This window comes from Botryllus schlosseri, chromosome 9 (genome assembly GCF_051294905.1).
Source record: "Botryllus schlosseri isolate E-star chromosome 9, Bs_hap1, whole genome shotgun sequence".
In the NCBI taxonomy this organism is placed as follows: Eukaryota; Metazoa; Chordata; class Ascidiacea; order Stolidobranchia; family Styelidae; genus Botryllus; species Botryllus schlosseri.
The window spans coordinates 5,807,462-5,829,929 of NC_137244.1; the positions used below are offsets into that span (position 1 = coordinate 5,807,462).

Consider the following 22,468-nt stretch of genomic DNA (forward strand, 5'->3'; position numbering starts at 1 on the left):
GACTCACAATTCTGTGTACCAGCATCGAATCCCGGCCCTTTAACAGATTCCCTCGTCCAATCGAATTGTGATGTTGTTGAATTGATCCAACCACAGGTTTCAGTATCGAACGTACAGTTTCGTGGTACATCGCTGACCGACGGGTATGGATCATATGTCACTGGTGGCGCACTTGTCAGTGATTGACCTGCATGTGACGAGATGTTTGCTGGAAATTTACTTTCTGAATCTTACCCAAGACTTGGATTAAAGGTTAAATATGTTGTTGTTTACTCAGTGTGTTTACAGTAAAGGAGCAGAGCATTCAACGCACCTAAATTTGAAGCCAGTCTTGTCTTTATGTTTAATTCCGCATAATTGACCAATTCATCAGTAACAGAGTACTATTTCAGAGTACTTCTTGCAACACTTGGTTCAATTGTTCTCTATTTTTGACTACATCCTTATTTACTCCGTAGTTTTTAGGCAAAACTACTTAGACTTCTTATTTTGTTAGAGATCTGTGTTCCCGATCTGTTCCCATCACGTTTAGAAGAGAAATTGTTGTAAAAACTGAGTGAAATATCCTCAGTGTGAAAGTAACTGAATATATTTTCGAAAATTGCACCAACTTGTCGTTAACATGCACCCTATTAATTCGAAAGCAGGGACATTTGAATTTTCATTTTTAAGCTGCCATTTGAAGTAGCTTTGACATCACTACTATGACTTGAGTAAAATTGAGTAAAAGCTTATGTCGATACTTTCAATTCTACTGTGTAGCAAAGATAATTACATTGATTGTATTTGGTGGCGTACCTGGAAAGCTGTTTTGATAATGGAGATATTGGCGTTATTATGGAATTTCATGTAGAAAATTTTTGGCATCCAAATTATGTCTATGTTCATGTGGGTTATATGAGAAGTTTGCTGTATTATGTTGTATAGCTCCCAGAGTTAAATCAAGGTCATGTATTAGTTCGATTATGGCTAATGCCGTTTATGAGATATTGGTGTTATTATGGAATTTTATATATAAAAAATTTTCATCCAAGCTTTCCCTATGTTCCCGTGGGTTATGCGAGAACTTTTATGCATTACATTGTATTGCGTTTAGTTTAGTTGTGGCTAAAGTCGTTTCATATCAATAACACGTACCAGCACAACTGACACCAGCCACAAACATGATGTCATCAAGAGCCACATCCGATGGATCTACAACCGCACTTTTGATGACTTCGAACAGAATTCTGTATGGCTCATCCATTACGATGTCGATTTCTTGATAGTTCCAGGCAGTTCCCAAGTTTTGATTCGCAGCTAAACGAGCGCAACGTTACAAAGGCCGTGAATAGGTACGATAAAAGTGTTACTTACAAAACACTGTTGTGAGACGGCTCTCGCTTTGCAAAATCACGTTCAGAGTACCAGTGTTCGATCCGTACATGTGATACCAGAAGCTAAAGCAAGACCCTACTGTGGGTTCATAACTGAACAAAACATATGCTTTTAATCGCTGCTTACTTTAAAAAATCGGTTTGCATTACCTGCCGGATGAGAGCCAGGCCTTTTTACCCGCAAGACTCAAAGAAGTTGACTCGATGTAAACGTAATATCCAGTCTGGTTGTTGAATGTGTGATCTACAGAGGGGCCAGTATTGGCAGATGGTGTAGCTCCGTTGTTTCGAATCCAATCAAAATCGTCTCCTGAATGTTACAGATACAATGTGGGTTGGTGCAAATATGCACATTTACTATTGTAATTACTACTTCTACATCTACATCTAGATCGCTCATCTAAAAAGTCTGCATCAAAACTTTACAAGTACTTAAATTCCAACGCTGGCTTGGTATGAAACAGCCTCACGATAACATTTGCGATACCATAATTTATTCATCAGTAAGTGCTCAATGATTTAGAAGTCTTATTTCAACTCAAATTCGTTTAAATCTGAAAAGGGGTTGTTAGCCATTGGTCATGATCAATCCTAAAATGCAATGTGAGTTACTGTCAGCTATTTTTCCTTTCAAAAGTGCCAGTTCCAATTCATATGAGACATAATCATAGACACAGTCTTATTTCAATATGGACTAATATCTCACCTTTCTTTTTATTGCATCACCCTTCTTGTGGAAGATTGATTTGATGACAAATTTTAATAGAAAGGAATATATAATTTCAAAAAAAGCTAACAAGTAGTAATAATGATACTTAATGGAAAATTCAAAAGTTCAGAAGTTATCGAAAATGCCTCATTTCTAAAATGAATTACCTAAACCATGAGTGGGCAGACTACGGCCCGCTGGCCGCATGCGGCCCTCCACACCGTTCTGTGAGGCCCGCGAAAGTCCAAAGAAACTTTTCAAAGATATTGATAAAATGCGTACTAAAAATGGAATTAATGCAGGGACTTGATTAACTTTTTCTTAGTATATTTCACCATGATAATTCTAAGACAGTGGTTCTCAAACTGGTTGGCGCGCCACCCTTGGGGGCATGAAAGCATCTGAAGGGGGGCACGAATCTGAGCTCAACTGAAAAAAATTTTCGCGCCTGGCGCTATTTACATTCAATTCATAGTTATTGCTCCGTATTTAGTATGAATTACATATTTAAAAATCTATCATCCACAGTCGTTATCTTCCATGCCATCAAACTACCCATTAGGTTTGCTAGCATCCTGGTTGCGTTTTGTGACATGACGATAAGGGAGGCGAAATCTTTCACCATCATAAGGGGGGGGGGAGGCGTGTCATAAAAAGTTTGAGAGCCACTGTAAATACTTGATATCAGAGCGGGATAGCTGCAACGATATTGACATAATTTGGATCACGAGTCGGATTTCAGATTGACCACTCCATTTTCAATTGTTTCAGTGATGTGCTTATAAAAAACGATTTGGGCGTGTCTTAGGTAGATTCGTTGTCTGTATGCGTAGAATTGGTGTTTTTATATGTTACCTACACATAGTAGAAGCGTGTTTGAAGCTAACATGGTTATGATGCTGTCAGCATTGTGTGTCCTGGAACTGAACCAAAAGTGGAATTAGTAAATCTTTGAACAGATCGCTGCTCACAGATTTAAATTTCAATCCTGTTCTAAGAATAGGGCCCACCGACTTTCATCTCTATAGTTTTGACGAATTTGTTGTTGAGGTCCGCCAGCCTATGAAATCTCGCCACTATATGTTTCTGACGATGTACGATATCATCAAGCAATGTTTGGCTCGTTTTAAATAAGCATGTATATTATCTCCATGTCCTCACTATATAATCAAATGTCAATATTGCGTTTTGGTTTATAATCCTAATTTTATAGAGTGCTGCCAGCGAATGGATTCAGATGTTGAATGCGGCGCGAGCTCAAAAGTTTGCCCACCCCTGACCTAACTGCACATTAAATACATGACTAATTACATATTCCATATAATACTGTAATTTGTCATTAGGCCTTGGTTCTTAGGTTTAGAGCAGGGATCGCCAACTCAAAATGGGTCGCGGGCCACTTTTCAAATTTCGTAGCAACCGCGGGCCCCACGACGGCTACACAGCTTAGCAACCACGTTTTAAAACTTAATGTTAATACAACGCAGTGCTATCTTATATAGGCGATGGGCATAGTTACCATAAAAGGAATACAAATGCAACAAAAATCATGATGATCAATATCCTTTTATTTTGAACTGTGAGCTGTGCACGATATCTGCCAACGCTTGTCAGCGATTACGGAATCGATATTGGGACTGGCGAGTGACGTAACTAGATGAGAGACCATCTCCACGTAAAGCTTGATTTTATGGCGAAGCCCTAAGCCGTTTTCTAAGCATCTATCGGTCTTGGCAGTGTTTGGGCCATTGCACGCCAAGGCAATATGCCCAGCCCATTCACATCAGCTGATTTCCCTCGGTGGAATGCTGTTGCCAATAGTCGCCGTCGCTATGGCCGTTTTAGTTAGTGAGGAACAGTGTTGTTGGGCACAGGAGAACAGTCTATTTTGAAATAACAACAGCGACAATATGCTGAAACTGAAATCTCAAATCAAGTCGCGGGCCGCAAACTACGACCTCGTGGGCCGCATGCGGGCCGCGAAACACGTGTTGGTGACCCCTGGTTTAGAGCATTAAATGGTACAGGCACCCTGGTATTACCTTCTCCAATGGAATTATACCATTCGCAGAGGTCCGTTTCAAAGTCACAAAATCCCTTGGGCGGGCAAGCCCCACTGGATATCTTTACATCATCAATGCTGATTGATCTTGCTTCATCTGTAACGCCTATGATAGCTTCAAATATGACGGAGTACGACCCGGCGGAGCTGGAGACAGTTTCTCCAGCCAGCAACCAGCGAGACCCCTAAAATAAAAGAGATTTGAACCAGTTTAATCGCTTAATAAGCGATTAAAGACAAAAGTGTTTACGGTTTACTACAGCAATAATGTATTTTTACTCCAAACACTAGAGATCATTTCAAGGATTATCTGCATTTCGATTGCAGCTGACATTACGTTTATACCAGAGCCGAAAGTCAGCCTTCAAGTGAAAATATATAAATGTTCGAATCGAGACGCCAAATTGGCATTGCCTATTCTGAAATCTGTAAGAATCGATCGATTTAATCCTCTACTAGTTGCTGACGATCACCCCAAATGAGTGTTAGCCAAACATATTCGAGTTCATTTCAATAGGAATATACTATTCAAGTGATTTATTGACATTCTTTATTTAAAACGTTGTAATCGCTTGGTATGTGATTGTTTCATACAATTAGTGTCAATGGCACGAAGACTGTCTGGTCTGGTCAACTGTCACAGATCACAAGTCAATGACCACAATTCTTTTAGAGAAGGACTGTGGACTAGCATTGTTGCCAAGATGAACAACTGTTGCGGTTAGTAAACTGATATTGTGTCTATACTAATTAAGTGACCTTCGAGATTTGAACTATTTGTTTATGACATTTCCATAGATCTCATACGGCAAACTAATGTTCGGATTTGTCTTATACCTCTGGCTTGCGTCAGCAGTTCCGTATTGTGAGTTTATCAAGCTATGCAATAATGCATTGACCCAAAACCGTCAGTAAATCACAGCTTGTAACTGAATAAAAAATAACACCATGGCATTGACAACAAAAGCAATTGATTCCTGTCCTATTTTATCATAGGACACATGTTACAGCATTATGGTATACTGAATGGAAATCAATTAATTATATGCTATGTAAATCCTCATTTTCACATGGTGTTTTTCTCGACCTTGTCTGTGAGCTGTGAAACATGTTAGCACAACAGGTCGGATACTGTGTTTATAACGCAATAGCTTTCCAGCAGTCTGCAAAAGACTGACCAATCAGTATAATGGCCTCGCATTGGTAATACAGATTTATGAAGGGGGTTAAATAATATATTAACATTATGCATAATTAATATAGTTACCTGTCCGCCAGATTTCGTCCAAATACGATGTTCTCCAACCTCTCCGTCTCTCTGAACGTAGACGTTCAACGTTCCCGGATCGCCATCCCCTCCATACATGTGATACCAGAATTGCAAACAGTCGGCGTCCGACATTGGGAAGATATGCGTTTGGAATCGCGTGGTTTTTCCTAAAAATCAAGTAAATTAATTATTATAAGTCACACAAACGATTGCCATCAAATCTGCAAGAATGAAATTTTTGCAAGACATGGCCATGTTCAGAAATATCGTGAGATATAATCCAATCCTAGCCGAGTGCTTTAGCCTAAGGTTTTTCAACAGTTATAGTAATATACCTTTGGAGTTGCAAATAACTTCCAAGTGTGATATGCAAAGCAATATGCATATTCATACTCGAATAAGCATTGATGTATACATGACATTAACATTTTTCTAAGCAGTCGTCCGCAAATTTGGAGAACGTAAACTTAAGCCTGCGTAATAGCACGTCATCGCATTTAGATGTTTGGAATCAGTGAATAATACAAATGAAATAGTCAATATTTATCAATAAATTAACTCGGCTCTAAGCATCCCATCGCTCTGGTCACAGTAATGCCGTATACGACGACACTAAAAATTTCATGCTACGTTTAAAAGTTATATGCAAATACCACAGATTCGTTACATGATAAAGATTGTCTGGATTTGCGTGAATGAAAATATAAGCGACAAAAAACAGGCGTAAATGGTTATATACTTAACTTAACTTGAGCAATACTTACATCCTAATTGACAAACATAAAATGATCAGAACACTACTCGTCGGCCATATGTGACCAGTGCAGAGAGTAAAGTAAGCATACTGCAGTGACACAAAAATAGCTGCTCCAAACGGGAACACCTACCTGGTACATTATGACTATATGCATTGTTGGTCATGTAATATCCTGAAGGCGATTGCGTGGTGTGATCTTCCGCCGGCCTTGCAGTTCCAGCGCCATCAGCCAGCGCTCTCCACCAGTTGTAGTCATCGGTGTTGTCTTGATACCAGTTGCATAAATTACTCTCGAAGTCGCATTGGTCCGTCGGTTGCGGGCACGGTCCCGGGGTGATCTTGAAATCGTCGATCGCTATATCCCCGTCGAAACCCCCTCTGACGGCTTGGAATCGAATCTGCCACATAAAGTCTGTGGACCAGAAGAAGGTTTGTCCCAACATCCACCTATATAGATTGGGGCGTTTTCAAATTCTGATCCATACTGATCACTTGCTATGATTATACTTTTGCGCACAACAGGATAATAAACATGAGACAAATAAGCATGTATCACCGATACCTCCAGGGAATATATCTCTCCCCAAAAAATAATTTATCACGATTCGACAAGTCATAGGACCCATTTTACGGCATTAGGATAGAGCACAATGCATCAATTACAAACTGAATGCCACGGTAAGGTAATTACATATCTGAATACACGTAATGTTATATCAATGTACATAATGAATAAACCAAACCAAGTTAGTATTGAAAGGAAATATTATATATTAGAGAAGTGCAGCTACCTACATCTAGATACCAATCGTTTAATGTAGATATGATTTTGAAATTACCGTAAACGATGAATCGGCAGTAAACAAAAAACTTCCCTATTTGGTTGTATTAAGGTTTATCCACGACTAGGAAGACGCTGTTTTCAATTACTGAGATTTTACGCTTCGTGTCACTAAGAGCGCATACAGAATCATAGTTTTGACTTTATATTACACTATGGATGCCATAAGACCTCAACTGGTTGTATCTCAGCATATGGAAATATGTGTGAAGACGTGATCGATACACAGTATTGTAACAAAATGCAATGAAATACTGGTCGAAAAAAATTCCAAATTGCCTTTAATGTGATGTACCACAATAATTATGGTAACATAGAAGGTATTTATATTTTAACTTCGCACAAATTTCATGCTGTCAAGACATTATAATGAGTGATACTAGAACACTCAACTAGAAGCCTAAATACTCGATTCAGAATCGAATCGCTCATAGGCACTCGATGCCGCTCAACACCAGGGTTGTAACCGAGTCGCAAGTCAATTTGGCATTTCTACTTTTGACTCGAGACAAGTCGGGGCAGTTTCAATTCACTTCTGTGAAAAATAAAAATAAAATTTCAAATTTATTCCGAAGTCTGGGACGTACTTTGCATGGTGTCGCAATAGAGCAGTGATTCAGAAACTGTGTGCTGCGGCACATTAGTGTGTCGCCGCAAATTCTCAGATGTGCCACGAACATTTTTGGAAAAAAACTATAAGTATTTTGAAAAAGGCCTGAAACACGCGACTTACAGACGCTTCAACTTCTTCCACTGCTGACAAATAAGCGCAAGTGACAATGAAATCAGCTATGGCATTCAAATACATCAAGCAATCTTTCCGCAGAAGAGCAGCTAAATGATTGACGGAAATTTGAAGCTAATTCTTCCAATGAAATTTTGTTATGTTTATCAGTCCGCTAGCAAGACCTACCCCATGATCGGCGCAAAAACAACCAATATTGCGTTAAAATTTGCATCTTCATGGCTAGGTGGACAATGGACATGGCTTTTCTTTTTTGAGTGAATTTAAAAACTCTAAACAAGATACACTTGTTTGGAATCAATGAAAAAATGCGAGATGTTTTTGTTGATTATGTTTGTTTGGCGATTACAACACAAGTGTTTTTTCGCCATATCCCAATATTATTGTAATATCAAGGGATGTACGTTACAAAATGCGGGTAAGTTTTCGAACAAGTCAACCTCCTTTTTATTGCATATGTTCAGTTTATGTTCTTTTTCAAGGCATCTTTTCTCGCCCTAGTGTGCCCAGAGAGTTTTATACCTTTTCTAGTGTGCTACATGCCGAGAAAGCTTGGGAACCACTGAAATAAAGGGTTCGTGGTCGGCTTTAGGCATTCGTCAAAATAATACAAGTGTTAGACGAAACTGTCGAAACGTAGCCCACAATTCGTTTCTGACAAGTTTTATGTGAAAGCTACGAAGACATTTGAACAAACTTCAATCTTTGCAGTATGATAAGGCCTATCAAAGTCACATTTCTTCCAAAGGACACAGAACACTCATAATAAGTTACTTGACTTAAACAGGACTCCGCGAACTTCGCCTTGCATAAATTTCAATAAAACCACGCATCAATATTACTTGTATCAAAAAGGCACCATTAAATGATGTTTCCAATATTGCATTAAATGTTGATGTAATTGGATTTAACACGGTGAATTTACGTTTTTCAAGTTTTACCGGCCCGCGAGGTCAGAAAGGTTGAGAGCCACTGACACAGAAGGCTTCGGATTCATAACATGACCATTTTTTCACTATAAACATCTTTATCGAAATGGATAAAAGACAGTTTCATGGCCCATTTTTCAATTATCGGTCCTGATTCACTGGACTTGAATATGCCATATAGAATGTGTCGAGCCATATGAATTGGTCGACTCATCCGCAATGACTCCAGTAAAATTCGAGTCAATACAAAAATTTTCCATTTTCAAGGAGTTGAGTCGAGTCAAGTCGAGTCCTGACTCGCGTTATTACAACCCTGCGCAGCTCTATCAATAGAATAGTCACTGACTAAACAACATTTTCGATGTGATTTTGAAGAACGGACTGTATGCGGTTGTGTAGCTGTGACAGTCTCGGCACTGTATTTAAGAGCGTGTGCAATGCTCGGAAGAGAACCATACTCGTTCGATTGTGATCCTGTTCTCGACCAGACCGGGTGCCAGTCTCCCTCGTGGCCTTCCTTGCCGTGTTTGATCACGTACAGACCCAGGTTTCCGATGCTCGGTCCGAATATATGGTACCAGAACGACACGCAGATGCCCTGAGACACGGTTCCGGTTTGGTTGAGCGACGTCAAAATGGCTTTTGTGTCAGCTCTCAAGCGGGAACTGGCGTCGACTAGCATATAGTGGCCGTCTTCACCCGCGCCTGCAGTACAATCAATTACTATTAATTACGATTAGAACACATTAACCACGAATAATATGGAATTGGTTTGGTTTTGAGGTCTTACATGGAAGTTCGTAGTACTTTTTATCAATAATCGACCGCAAGTTAGGTAAATTCTGGTTGGTTGCTCTGAAAGGCAAACTTTCGCGATCATGAGACTATTACGCTTGAAAAGGTGCTAATACAAAAGCCATCACAGCACAAATTCAACGAAGCATATAATACGTTTTAATAGTACTTTCAATGAGGAAGAGAAAATAGTTAAAGCTACACAATCTAGAATTCTACAAAGAATCTGAGGTAATTCAGTGGTTATCCACAATTTGCTTTGATGTTTCGAGATATTTCAGCTGCTGTTGAAATGTAGGCTATATCAGCATACAGCTTGTCTACACCAATTCGATGGCTTAACCATCCACTTTCTATTGCTAACTGTGTATGCTATTTCGAAACGAAAACTGCTGATTTTCGGTCGGTTTTCGGATCCAATCCACAACATATCATGCGGAAAACATATCAGCTGATGAATATCAAGTTTCAAATGCACTTTACCAAGAGTATGGTCATAGGCGGGTCCCGTACTAGCCGCGACGTTGGCCGTATCCCCGTTCCAGCGTATCCAATCGAAGTCGTCATGTTTGTAGTTGAGCCAGCCGCAAGTTCCGCTCTCAAAGTCACAGTCGAGCTGCGATTGGTAAACATTAACGGATAAATGAAAATAATTACCTCTTAATGCTCGATTGAACAATAGGATTGTTCAAAAATAACTTAATTTTTTCATATTTTCGCGGCTATCAGCCAAAATTGTGAGGTTGCCTAAAAAAAGTTGCACATCAAATTTGTGTTTCAATTCCGATGAGTACAAACGAAGTTATTAAAATTTGAAAATTTTGGATTTTACTATAGCTAACCCATGAAATCATTAAGTTGTCAACAAAAACCATGCAAAACAAATTTAACTCAATTCCAAGCCGTAAAAGTGAAGTTATTCGAGTTTGTTACTACTATAATTCTTGGATTACCCACAGTATATACTATTTTTTCAAATCCAAGATTTCCACTCCAATAACTTCGCTTCTACCGGTTGGAATTAAGCCAAATTGGCTGTGTATCGTTTCATTAGATTACTTGACAACTTCATTGATAGGCAGTAAAATTCTGAAGAAATAGAATTCATTTTTTTTTTTCAAATTAATTTAAAATTTTGATACTCCGACAAATTCCTTTCTACCTGTCGGAATGGAGTCGAATTCGGTGTGCAAAGTTCTACTAGCCAGAGTAACAAATTTCAGCAATCATATAGAAGAGGTTTAAAACCAGCCACCTTCAAGGTAAAAGCGATATATGTACCCAAAACCGCCTGCTTCAGCGAATATGTCTTCAATTAAACGGTATTTGATTTGTATTTCAGTTTAAATCTTGAATTTTATTTGCCTGCTTACTATATATGAGTTGGATAACCATTTGTACGGTTTCTCTGCCTGGTGCCACACATTGATTTCCAAGTATCATTCAATTTCGATAATCGGACGAGAAAGCGCTCTAATCTACTGATTTGTATCAACTTAATCTTTATATCAGCTAAGTCCTACATTCCTAGGGAAAAGAGTGCGTATTCGCAATCGAAGGGCCGAAAAGGGTGGTACACGAGAACAGAACCTAACTGAGAATTATATCGCGGTTACAAATTCTACTTGCCTATACGTGCGTACATTCTTCGTTCCTACGTGCTAGCATAATTAAGATTAAATTGTTACACTCGATTTATACCGCGGTATAAGTCTGGGGTATGTTATGGTTTCGTGTGCCATGGGTGTATATTCACACCCGTATATCAGGGGTGGTACAAGGGGGAAATACACTCTGTTCTCGCTGAGAGTGTTCACTGTAAATCCATGGATGTTAAAATAGGTGAAGTGAGAAGATTTCCACCATAGCATGGGGTGTGAACCAGGTAAACACCATTTTCATGTACCAAATAGTGCTTTCATAGCCATTCATGGTCATGATCCATTCCAACGAAAGTAAATGAGCCAAACACACCAATCCTTATGGAGATATATCCCAAGCGCGCAGTGCGAGCGCGGTGCGTTTACCATGATTTTGGATTTCACCTGGGATATATCTCCACTGGAATTTGTGTATTTGACTCATTTACACCCGTTGGAAAGGGTGAGAATGCACAATCAGGTTGGCGAAGTTTACCTGTGTACACCCAATGCTATGGTGTAAATCTCAGTACACCTATTTCCCATCCTGGATTTACATAGCACCAGGACAATCGGAATTCGTCTTGGTAATGGGGTGTTTCGTTGTATTTAGTTTGATATGAAACCAACACTGAGGGTGGGTTTCAAATAGTCGACTTAGGCCCGTCGTCGGGCTTAAGCTACACGCCTCAGGCTGAAGTCGGTTTCAAAACTGTGACTTGAGGGGATTTCCCCTCCAGCGTGCGCTTTGTTAAGACAGATATCCAAGCCAGCTAGGGGGTAGGCTGAAGTCAACAGTGCTGATAACTGCTGTGCTGTTTGTTGAAGGATACTGGCCGTTCTTCTGATGTATAGCTTGGCAAATCAGATTAGATCATTTTATATTGATGTCAGGCAGTTTGGAACAATGTTTATATCACAAACGTGACAAGTTGGTATCATATACCGTTATAGTGGGATTTACAGTGGAATGCTGCAGGGGTCTTCGTATACTGAACGGATTTCAATTCAAATGGATAGCCAGAGCCCTGAGGCACACAGGACACATCAGCACTTCTTCCATAACCGCACCATATAGTATCAAGCAATGTTCCCCATGACCACCATAACCCGCGTTCGCTGGCTCCAATCGATTCGGTTACGAATATGATATGACTATGGTTACGAGACACGTGAAGTGATATTTGGGGTAAGGCGTAAAGGTGCCTAGCGTTGGACTTGCGAATCCCGCCCATTTTGGCAAAGAAAGGTCAGCGATAAGAATCCGCTACGGGTAATGATGCTGATCAGTGGTCATGGGGAACATCAGTTAATATAGCGCATGTATCGAAGAAGCCCCAAGATGAGATTTTAGGTTGCGGCAGATCAACAGATCCTTTATTGATAGCCTACATGCTACGTCAACTCATCATTATAGTTTTCTCGACTGGTTACGTCTTTTAACTTAGGCACGTTGACGTTTTGACAGTTTGGCTTTGCTGTGGTTATAGCCAAAAAGTGAACACATGACGCATCACCAGAAAATGGAAAATATGTATCATGCTCATTTTGTTGAGCCTAATCAATGTTGCACCACTTGCACGCAACTGTGATTGATTGCAGGGTTCCCCTCAACATCCATTTTCGCTCCACCCCTATGAGCATTGTCATAAATATGTTTAACTGCTACTTTCTAGAAATAGTGCCGACTACATGGAACTTTGATCAATATGTGTCTATTCAACCAGCATTGTATTGATATTCCGTTCACTGCACGCGCACCGAATTTCAGCATACTGGATAAAGATCCAGAAGTTTCGGAAAGAAAAATGACATGACTTTGCATGAAGTTGTTAGTGAATTGCTATAGATGTGAAGCAATGTTCCCTCTAATTTTTAACAAGTCTGTGCGTACACTCAAGAACTCACTACGCAGACCCTCGGAAAACAGTGCGTAACGACTAAAAAAGGGTCATGACTTCAGATTTTCTGTGTGCATAAACCGTGTCAGCACTGCGCATTTGCGCATGTATGCAGCTTAAAGGGGCCATTGATGTGAAGTGATATATGCCAATAATATTCAAAGTGCAGTAAATGCTAACGCTTCAGTAATCCAAATGTTTTGAGATATATGTCAATTCAACATTGATTTTCACAGATTTGCTACCCAGTCATAGTATCGACATAGCAGCATGATCAGTCCATGTAAAAATTATTATATAGCTGTGCAATGTGCCACCAGAGTGAGCTGCAGGCTGTGAAACAAATGATAGCACCATTCTTTTGGAACACAGAGAAAATCAAACGAGCAGTGATGTGCCAAGCCATCAAATAGGTATTTATCTATCTATCCGTATATGTGAGTGTGAATGCGCATACCAATATCCAGTTCCTTTTATATTAAGGTTTTTCTGAAAGCACTTTGCTCGAGCTTTATCCAGTTCCTCGCACCATGATACCAACACTGGGCTGTAAGTATGTCATTTCCATTCATATTCATACCATGCTTGATAATTTGTTTTGTGATAGATGCTGACCCATCTGATGTGCCAACTTATGGAGTAGCAGTTGGGAGCTGCATCTGCTAGTTGTTTGGGCAACATTTCCAACCAGATCAAGGTAAGTTTGCATTCATTACTAGGCCATCAATTGTCTGTTTGTTATCTCATTATTATTGCTATTAATTATTATCTCATTATTATTGCTATTAATTATTATCTCATTATTATTGCTATTAACATTCGTATAGTTTGCTGATGCTATGTATTACAATAGACTATTGAGTTTTGTATGGATAGCAACAGTATAAAATTTGAAAAATTCGTTCGAAATTTATTAGTTATATCTCTACCAACAGCTCACCGAAGTCCAGGCCCGAAGTCAACTATGAAGCCGAGAAGATTTGAAAATCAGTGATAAAGCAGAAGAGAATGAAACAAGTTGAGCATGGTCTCAACGTTAATAATTTAGAAGATGCTGAACAACATTAATTTGACGCTAGCCGAATCTAGAGTCAAAACATGTCTTTTGTACATTTGATTCAATTTTGTTCAGCCGTTCATGTTCGCCTGCTCCAGTTTTCCAAGCCCCTTGCAATAACTTCGCTATCTTGTGTCCAAATTTATGAACTTGAACTTACTTAAAGCCATAATGCACATTTTACCTCATTTTAACGTGTCACAAGAAATAAAGCACGAGTATGTATTGGAATGTAATCAAATGTATTGCAAAAATCTCTAGATCATGCGTTGTCGTGCAGATTTCTCTGTAGGAGTCGATACTGTGGGAGTGCGGTCAACGCTTCCAGTTGCAGTATGTCATCAAATTCAGCTCCGTCTGCCTTGTCAGCATTGCTATGATTGTAAAGGCAGAAGCAGGCTATTGTCATATCGATATTCTGAGGTTCTTCCATGAATATAGCCAATGCGCGAGATATTTTCTTCAACACAAAGCACTGCGCTCTGCCAGAGGGTAACAATATGCATGAAAACAATAGTGACTTTTTTCGGTCAAAGTTCTTGGGCATAATAGTGGCGTGAGTAATAAGTCCTCAGTGGATATTCAGCATCTCCAAGAGCATAATCCTCATCGATTAATATGCCAAAATGCTGGGCAGTTGTGTCTTCAAAAATCGGTATCACAGCCGCACTATTTCTTCGAATACTTTGCGATAACGTGCTGATCATTTGCCAGATACTTCCTCGGGGTTCCGTTCTGATCATCCGTCCGTAAATTTCAACAACTCAAGCAATTCCGTATTCCTTCACTGCATCGCTACCATACTATACGACATCAGCAAGCAACTCAAAACAATAACAACTGGCCTCGGTTCCGTGTTGAACTCGCTACAGCGACGAAGTAGACAGTAATTACTCGCAACTAACGGACTTGGCCGAGCGCGGCGCCAAATTGACATTTGAAACCGAATTAAGACCGCCGACGTCTGGCGTCTTGAGCAAGTCAATCACTGGCCTTAAGCCAGGTCTAAATTAAGACAACTTTTTGAAACCCACCCTGAAAGTTTCGTATGGTTGAGGCAGCTGAATTTGGCGATACTCAAGTATTCACTACTCATGTGACTATGATCATCGCGCCGAAACAACACAAACACCTTTTCACACTACAAATGACATTTCCATACGTATGCCGGATCATTTACTTTCCGGGTTCCTAGGAATGTGTACTCTTGAACTGAATCTGTTCAACGAATGTCAATCTTGCTGCAGCGCAAAAGGCCATAATAAGGCAGACACTGTCGTGGAAGTTCTTGCGCGATAAGTGAAGGATATGCGATGAGAAGATGCATTCGTCTCTCACGAGTAATAATTGACGTTCAACAAGCCGCATGAATCATTCAACTTTGAGTGAACTCGAATGATGTGTGATGTCACAATATGCGAATTGGCAAGCTCATTGTTCGATTTGGACACTTGGACAACTAGGTAATACTAGTAGTCAAATTAGACTGATTAAGCGAAATAACAGTAATCTGTAATTCTAATCTAATTCGTGCAATGGCGTTATGATCTAATTTGAGTTTTAATTTAATTTCTGGTTTTCCTGAAAATACTACAGAGAAACTGTATAGTAGGCCTACGAAGCGAACCAAGCTTGCTGTACATAAATTTGACGTTCTTGTGCTTTTGAGATAGAACTCCGACTTGATATGAAGTAAACTTCATTTAATGTCAAATTTCCATAAGTTCAGTAATTCTAATCTAATTTAGAAAGAGCTATATTTCTAATTCTAATCTAATTTCGAGAAGCTGAAAATTTTCTCATCCAACTCTGCATGCGTTCCAATACCGGTAAAATTAAAGAAACTCACGATGAAAATATTATGATATGACACTGGCGACTACGTATTACGCATTAGTCGGATGACACACGGCGTAATTTAATGTGTTTGAAAGCAGCGTCAAGATGTTATAATAATCAGCAACTTGAAAATTATAGTTCATCCCCAAAATATGTCAAGTTCATGACATTTCGAATGATCGGAGCGGAGAGAGCGCTTCAGCAACTAGTAGAGAATTGGAAAGAACATTGTATATCAACAATCGTATCACAAAATATGACGTCACCAGCATGAAATTTCGAATGAGAGAGCGTTCAATGTACTACATTCAGATGGTACACGAACTCCTTCTGACCATAAAGTACATAATTTCTTCTATTGGCAAACATTTGTTGGATAATCTTGTTTGCGCGAAAGATTATCGGACAGATTCCGTGTTGTCGGGAGAGGCCGTTCACACGTTCATTTGGGTGCCTTGGGGTCGACTTTTATCAAAGTACGCCAATCAAGCCTGTGCCTACGGAAGGACTGTGTGTACAACATCTACAAATACTACACTGAGTAATCATTCGAAATTTCATGCCGGTGACGTCATATTTTGTGATACGATTGTTGATATACAATGTTCTTTCCAATTATCTACTAGTCGTTGTTTCGATATGAATATACTATTCAATAATGTAAAATACCTTTTTATTGAACTTGTGGTGTGGGAAAAAAAGTAGTAGTTTTAGGGAACAACTGATCCATAAAGTGTAACAATTATACGGCGATGATGACATATTCCTAGTGAAAAGCGTCGCGTGAGCAACGTACGTTTAGGGCGGATATCATAAAGTTAGCTGATCCGGGAGAATGCTAATCGTGTGATTAGAAACTGCTAATGGCGACGCATAATCTTGGGAAAAGTTACGCGCGATAATTACTCGAGGTGTCCCGTGTGTTCAATTGAGATGTGTTATCTGTTGCATCATAATGCGAAAACGCAGTTTGGGCTGTCAGATGGCAATTTACTGAAGGAAACGGCAGGCTCTGATAAAGATACTGCGACTGTAATAGAATTATCATCATCACGAAATGAAAGTAGTGTGTAAAATCACTAATAAGTAATGTACAGCGAAGAAATGGATTATAGCCTACTGATATATATATCGCTCTGCAATGGGGGGGGGTACATAATTCGTTGATTATCTGATTGTTTAATGAAGCCATTGCCTAGGAGACAATCGTCACGGTCATTATCGGAAAGATTTGCGCATAAGAATGTTAACTATTATCTGTAATTTGTTACGGTTTGTTAAATCATGACAATAAACCAAACTTTATGCGCTGCGATCAACTGGTTTCATTAATCCTATGTTGTTAAATCATGATGAACATGACAATCGACTTTATCGATAATCCTATTTTATGATCTCCGCCCTTATATCGTAATCGAAAACACCAACCTGATCGGCGTTGGGTATCTGGTCATTGATGTTGCAGTACTGCAGCACGACGTTGTCCACCGAGATGTCGTTGCACTGGTTCACTCTCACGCAAGGCAGCGCAGAAAACCTCAACCTCCAGCCCTCGGATTGGTCACCTTTCGTACAGAGCAGACAGTTGAACACTGGGGCTGGGGGAAATCATGTTCCTGACTGATTACATTCGTAATCTAGTATAAGCTACGATCGAACGTTCTAATATGACTCAACACGACACCATAAAAAAGCACGAACGACGTGACAAGTTCAAATGTATACCTTTGATGCGACCACAAAGAATACAAAGCCATTTCTACATCACGATAAAGATAAAATTGTTCGACCATCTCATTGCACTTTGCAACAATGATGAGAGTTTATCGCGACTTCACATATATTTCATTTCCGCTAACGCACCTAGCTTTCTGCAACATATTGCGTATGCTACGATACGACAAATGGTGGTTAAAAGGCTTCCACAGGTGCAAAAAGTAGCGAGACTACAATTCTCGTTGATAAAGTAGCTCTTAAACACCATTTCAAAAGCGACCAGCCTAAACAAACATGAAACACACCGATTGTCACTGTGATGCGGTTCCACGAATTTAGATGTCCTCCGCGGGTAGCCCATATCGGATCGCCACCTCGCCCGATTATCGTGTCAAACGTACCGACCTGCGGACGGAAACATGATAGCATGTTGGTTGTGTTGTGCTGTGACGTCATAGTTTGCGTTGCGTACGGTCGTCCGTTGTGGACGCATGACCGCACGCGGCAACTGATTCCAATCGTACCAGCATACACAAGACTGCTGTTTCGTAGGCTTTTAATACCTGAAATCTCAGCATACATTATGAATGGCAATATTAGAAATCTCAGTCAGTAACAGTAGCATTTTCAATATGTAGTTCTAAACCGCTCTCGCGAGTTTTCTGCCGGTCTCAATTCCAAAATGCAAGAAGTTGGGTGCTTTACGTCCATCAATAGTGATATAATACATCGAATTTTGATTTAATTCTGAAGTCTGGAACGGATTCTTCTACATGGTGTCATGATATTGAGTTCCTAACTACATTGGGCGTACCTTACAATGGTACAAGTGTTGTACGAAACTGTTTAATTAAAACTAGCCTACAGCTCGTTTCTGACAAGTTATCTGGAAGCTATTGAGACTTTCAAACAAAAAATTCCGACAAGTATACAATCAAGCGAGCACTAGGCAGTATATTAAAGGCTACAGCAGTGATACCGGCAATCAAAATCAAGATAGTGGTGTTTAACAGGACTTTGCGAGCTTGGCCCTGCAGAAACTTCAATACAACCGCGTATGGATGTCTAATACAAAAAGACCGCAGTAAATGAAGTTTTCTTCAGTTGGATACACTTGTCGTGAATAAATTCAGGGTTAATTTTGGCTCTTGAATGTTCACCGCAAATGATTCGGAAGGCATGCCGAACCGTCAGGACTATAAGATGCATCCCAATTCCATAAGTTCGTAGTAACGTTTATGGGTCACGACGCCGGGTGACAATGAATCGTGACGCTTTGAAAACAGGGACGTGGAAAACCAATGCGTATTGGCAATCGTAAAGTGTTGTTGCGGGGAGAATGTTTCGAGCATGACTTGAGATATGTCGATTCCGCCGAACTACGTGGCGTGACGTCACCCAAATGGCGAGAAATTCTCCATGTGAAATTAGGCGTTCATGCTCAATAGTTGTAAACTGCATGATTAATGGCATGTACTCTGGTTTATAAATTATGCACACCCACATCTTGTTGCTTTGCGTGTGTGAGGCCTACACTAGAGATCGTCTAGATTTTAGTGTGTAGAAGAGCGAGTGTCAAAAACAGGGGTGGGCAATTACTTTTTTCGGCGGGCTAAATTCGCAATTCAATTCAATTCAATTTATTATTAACAATTTCGTCATTTCATAACACCACAAGACTGCGATACAATGGAAAGACAGGAAGGTGTCGAATTCAGACACCCCATCTTGCATAGGCAATGTAAAAAGGAGACATGCACACGGAATGAAAGCAGTGCAGAAGAAAAAATGTTGGCGGGCCGAGCTAAAAGTTCGAACAATATTCTGGGGCGAATCAATTCCATTTCTAAATTGAAAGCAGTTTGAACTGAATTGAAAATCTTTGAACTATCTTATGTGGAAAAATTGACTTGTGACTTTATCTGTTGCGACAAACTTTGTTATATTGGCTTTATTTTGAATCTGGATAACGCATACGACATACGTAGGCTATACGTGACAATGGTATATAAATGGACAGGCTTATAAGTAAAAGCGTTTCTGGTTCAGTTCATACAGCCGATATGGTTTTAGTCCACGCATTATGTTCAAAAGCAGGTTTTGTTGTATAAATTCCAAGCAATTTTTCGCGGGCTGGATCTGGCCCGCGGGCTGTAAAATGCTCAAATGTGGTCACAAATCACAGATTACGTTAGCCATGCGACTATGCACACCCAAATTTCAAAGCAGAACACCTCTATGCACTGTTGTATATTAAATTCAACCGTTGTTGTACGTTTCGCTTGAATGCAACGCTGAAACCGTATAGCGAACCCAGGAATGCAGACATACATTGGAGAAGCAAGTCTTCTTAATCAGAAGCTAAATCCAATCATCAAACCATACGAGCGCGTACCCAAAACTGTTTAAAACTTTAAATCCTATCTTTTCGAGTCCGCGGTATACGTGCCGCTGAATATACAAGCCGACCGAATCATAGATAATGAAGATTACGCTATCTCCTCAACATCTAGTCACGAGGGCCACTTTTGCAACTTTTGCAACTATTTTTACAGCTTCCTAGAGCTTCCTAACAAAGAGCTATCTGATTGATCTACAACCCCAGCCCTGCTAGACACTACCTGAACTGTATGTAAATAGATCGCTTGATTGATTCACTGTCGATTTAATTGGCGGTCCTTCCCCATTTAACGGACGCGCGGGCTTTTCAAGCGATCAACACTGAGTGTTGCGGCAAAACCTTGGGTCAAGTTTGCAGACCTAGGGGGTTTGGAGTAAGGTATTTGACTTGTTTTTTATGGATTATCGCTTTTTGTTTGGCTTTTCGCTGGAACTTATTTCCGCATTGCTTTATTTTCTTGTAGTGTACCGGAAAAAATGTAATTTTTGCGGCCGTCCGCGAAAAGGGAAAATTATAAATGCATCTTTTGTTAAAATGAAGCGCAACTTCCTCACGGTTTTAGTGCAACAAAAACTTGACCTACTGACCACTGTTTTAAATCCCTCGCGGGCCGTTATGGGCACGCGTTGACGTTGACCCAAGGTTAATTTTGAAACGACCCTTGAAAATGTCCGCACGATAAGATAACTATGAGAATCTAAACGACGCACAATATCCCGTGATTATCAAGAGTGCAATCGGCGGATACGATTTCACGTGCTCTAACGCGACGGATTGGGATATTGAGACATTGCGCATGATATTATGGTTATCTGCGATTAAAGTTGTGTAAGCTATGAAATTACAAGTGAGCCAGCTGTAGATCATAAGTGTTTTGAGTGGCCCCGATTGTCCATTTAGATAGCGAGGTAAGGTGAAACACAATTAGAAGTAGCAATATACAAGACATTAGGGATGGTGTGAACGTGAGGTTCACGTTCGCGTTCTGTGTGTGAACCTCAGAAATTTAGAGGTTCAGGTTCACAAACGAACCATGGTAGGTTCTGCACTGTGAACCTTTTTCATATATCTTACAATTTTCACTTCATTATAACATCTTTGGTTGAAATTTATTGCATTTCAATGGCGGGCCACTCTATGCATGGCGCTGGCAGCATAAAAAAAACAATCAACACCAAACGAGCATGCACCTTGCCAATCTCAAAAATTTTACTTGCTTTGTTATAAAAGTTTGCTGGAAAGATCTAGCTTTCCGTTTGTGAATATTTAGTGACTCTCTGCCGTGAGCTTGACCCGTAATCACAACATCAAGAGCGAAATACACTACATGTAGGACTGTAGGTAGTCACCGAATTGTGCTTATTCAACCAATCAATGAAATTGATATCGTTGTCTGATGTAAAAAGTCTAGAAGGCGCGCGGATTCAATCTGGATTTCATATAATTATATGTATCATAAAAACCAAATCAGTGCGATTGAGGTGTTGGCTATTACTTGATAATGGGGTAATGTCGGTAACAAGTGTAGTAACCCGTTTTACACTCTGCTCAATATCAAGGTAGCACTACTCAGACGCCGAATACATTGTCCGGTCTGGCCTAGACCGTTAAGACGTAAGCCTATATTCCTTTGCAAGTTATCGTCGAAATTGTTGACAAAGCGACGGAAGATATTGATTACAGAATTTTAATATATCATTTGATTACCCCAGGTGACGTTTAAACGTCAAATTGTGGCAATATGTGGCCAGAGTCATCGCTAGGTATCGTGTACATTAATATAGGCTATCACTACACTGAAATGTAGGCTTGAAATCAGCAATATGACGTCACGTGACGTCATGAGGTTCACGTTCGCGTTCACACAGAACCTTTCAAAAAGGTTCGCGTTCACACGAACCTGAACCTTTCAGAGGTTCACACCATCCCTACAAGACATGTCAAAACTACCTGAACGTACTCACCTAGGTATGTTAGTAATCGGAAGAGTACGTTTTATATTTTTGTTGTTAAAGTTTCGCGGCATATACGCCAACTCATGTTATACATACACACGATATGTGCATATGCTTACCATAAGTGCATGATGTATATGTGCCGTTGGACAAGGAAGGTGCAGCTATAGCTTTGTAAGGCTTTCTAATTCTTTCACCACCCCGTCACGCTACCCCGGAATTCTGAACGCCAAATCGGTGAAGCCAAAGATACCAGTTATACAGATCAGGTATTTGGTCTGACGCGACCGGGAATTGGAACCACGACCCCCCGATCAAGAAGCCAGACGCTCCGTGTAAAGTTTCAAAAATAGATTTGGTCGCGGGTCTCGCATACTTTCAGCAGTTTATCGGAAGTAGATATTTTCTGAATTGCAATTCGCGACTAAAGCAAAATGATAAATGGCACTAAAACAGTTGCAATTTTTCGAAAATA

At 40.0% G+C, this 22,468-nt stretch overlaps 2 protein-coding genes across 9 annotated transcripts in view; one reads left to right on the plus strand and one right to left on the minus strand.

Moving 5' to 3' along the window:
• The window catches only part of LOC145446927 (MAM and LDL-receptor class A domain-containing protein 2-like), a 229,516-nt gene that overhangs the window by 53,428 nt on the left and 153,620 nt on the right, over nucleotides 1-22,468 (minus strand). For both annotated transcript variants that reach the window (XM_080325301.1, XM_080325300.1), the window contains exons 129-139: nucleotides 17,943-18,042; nucleotides 17,350-17,486; nucleotides 9,968-10,100; nucleotides 9,148-9,394; nucleotides 6,305-6,621; nucleotides 5,415-5,584; nucleotides 4,128-4,332; nucleotides 1,527-1,686; nucleotides 1,357-1,469; nucleotides 1,138-1,299; nucleotides 8-187 (exon numbers count right to left, since the gene is read on the minus strand). In XM_080325301.1, the coding sequence (XP_080181427.1) occupies nucleotides 8-187; nucleotides 1,138-1,299; nucleotides 1,357-1,469; nucleotides 1,527-1,686; nucleotides 4,128-4,332; nucleotides 5,415-5,584; nucleotides 6,305-6,621; nucleotides 9,148-9,394; nucleotides 9,968-10,100; nucleotides 17,350-17,486; nucleotides 17,943-18,042 (1,924 nt within the window). The remainder of the gene's footprint in view (nucleotides 1-7; nucleotides 188-1,137; nucleotides 1,300-1,356; nucleotides 1,470-1,526; nucleotides 1,687-4,127; nucleotides 4,333-5,414; nucleotides 5,585-6,304; nucleotides 6,622-9,147; nucleotides 9,395-9,967; nucleotides 10,101-17,349; nucleotides 17,487-17,942; nucleotides 18,043-22,468) is intronic.
• The window catches only part of LOC145446931 (armadillo repeat-containing protein 8-like), a 393,366-nt gene continuing 377,949 nt past the window's right edge, over nucleotides 7,052-22,468 (plus strand). For 6 of the 7 annotated variants that reach the window (XM_080325316.1, XM_080325309.1, XM_080325310.1 and 3 more), the window contains exon 1: nucleotides 7,052-7,067. The gene's annotated coding sequence lies outside the window, so the exon portion shown is untranslated. The remainder of the gene's footprint in view (nucleotides 7,068-22,468) is intronic. The other variant, XM_080325315.1, reaches the window with a different exon arrangement.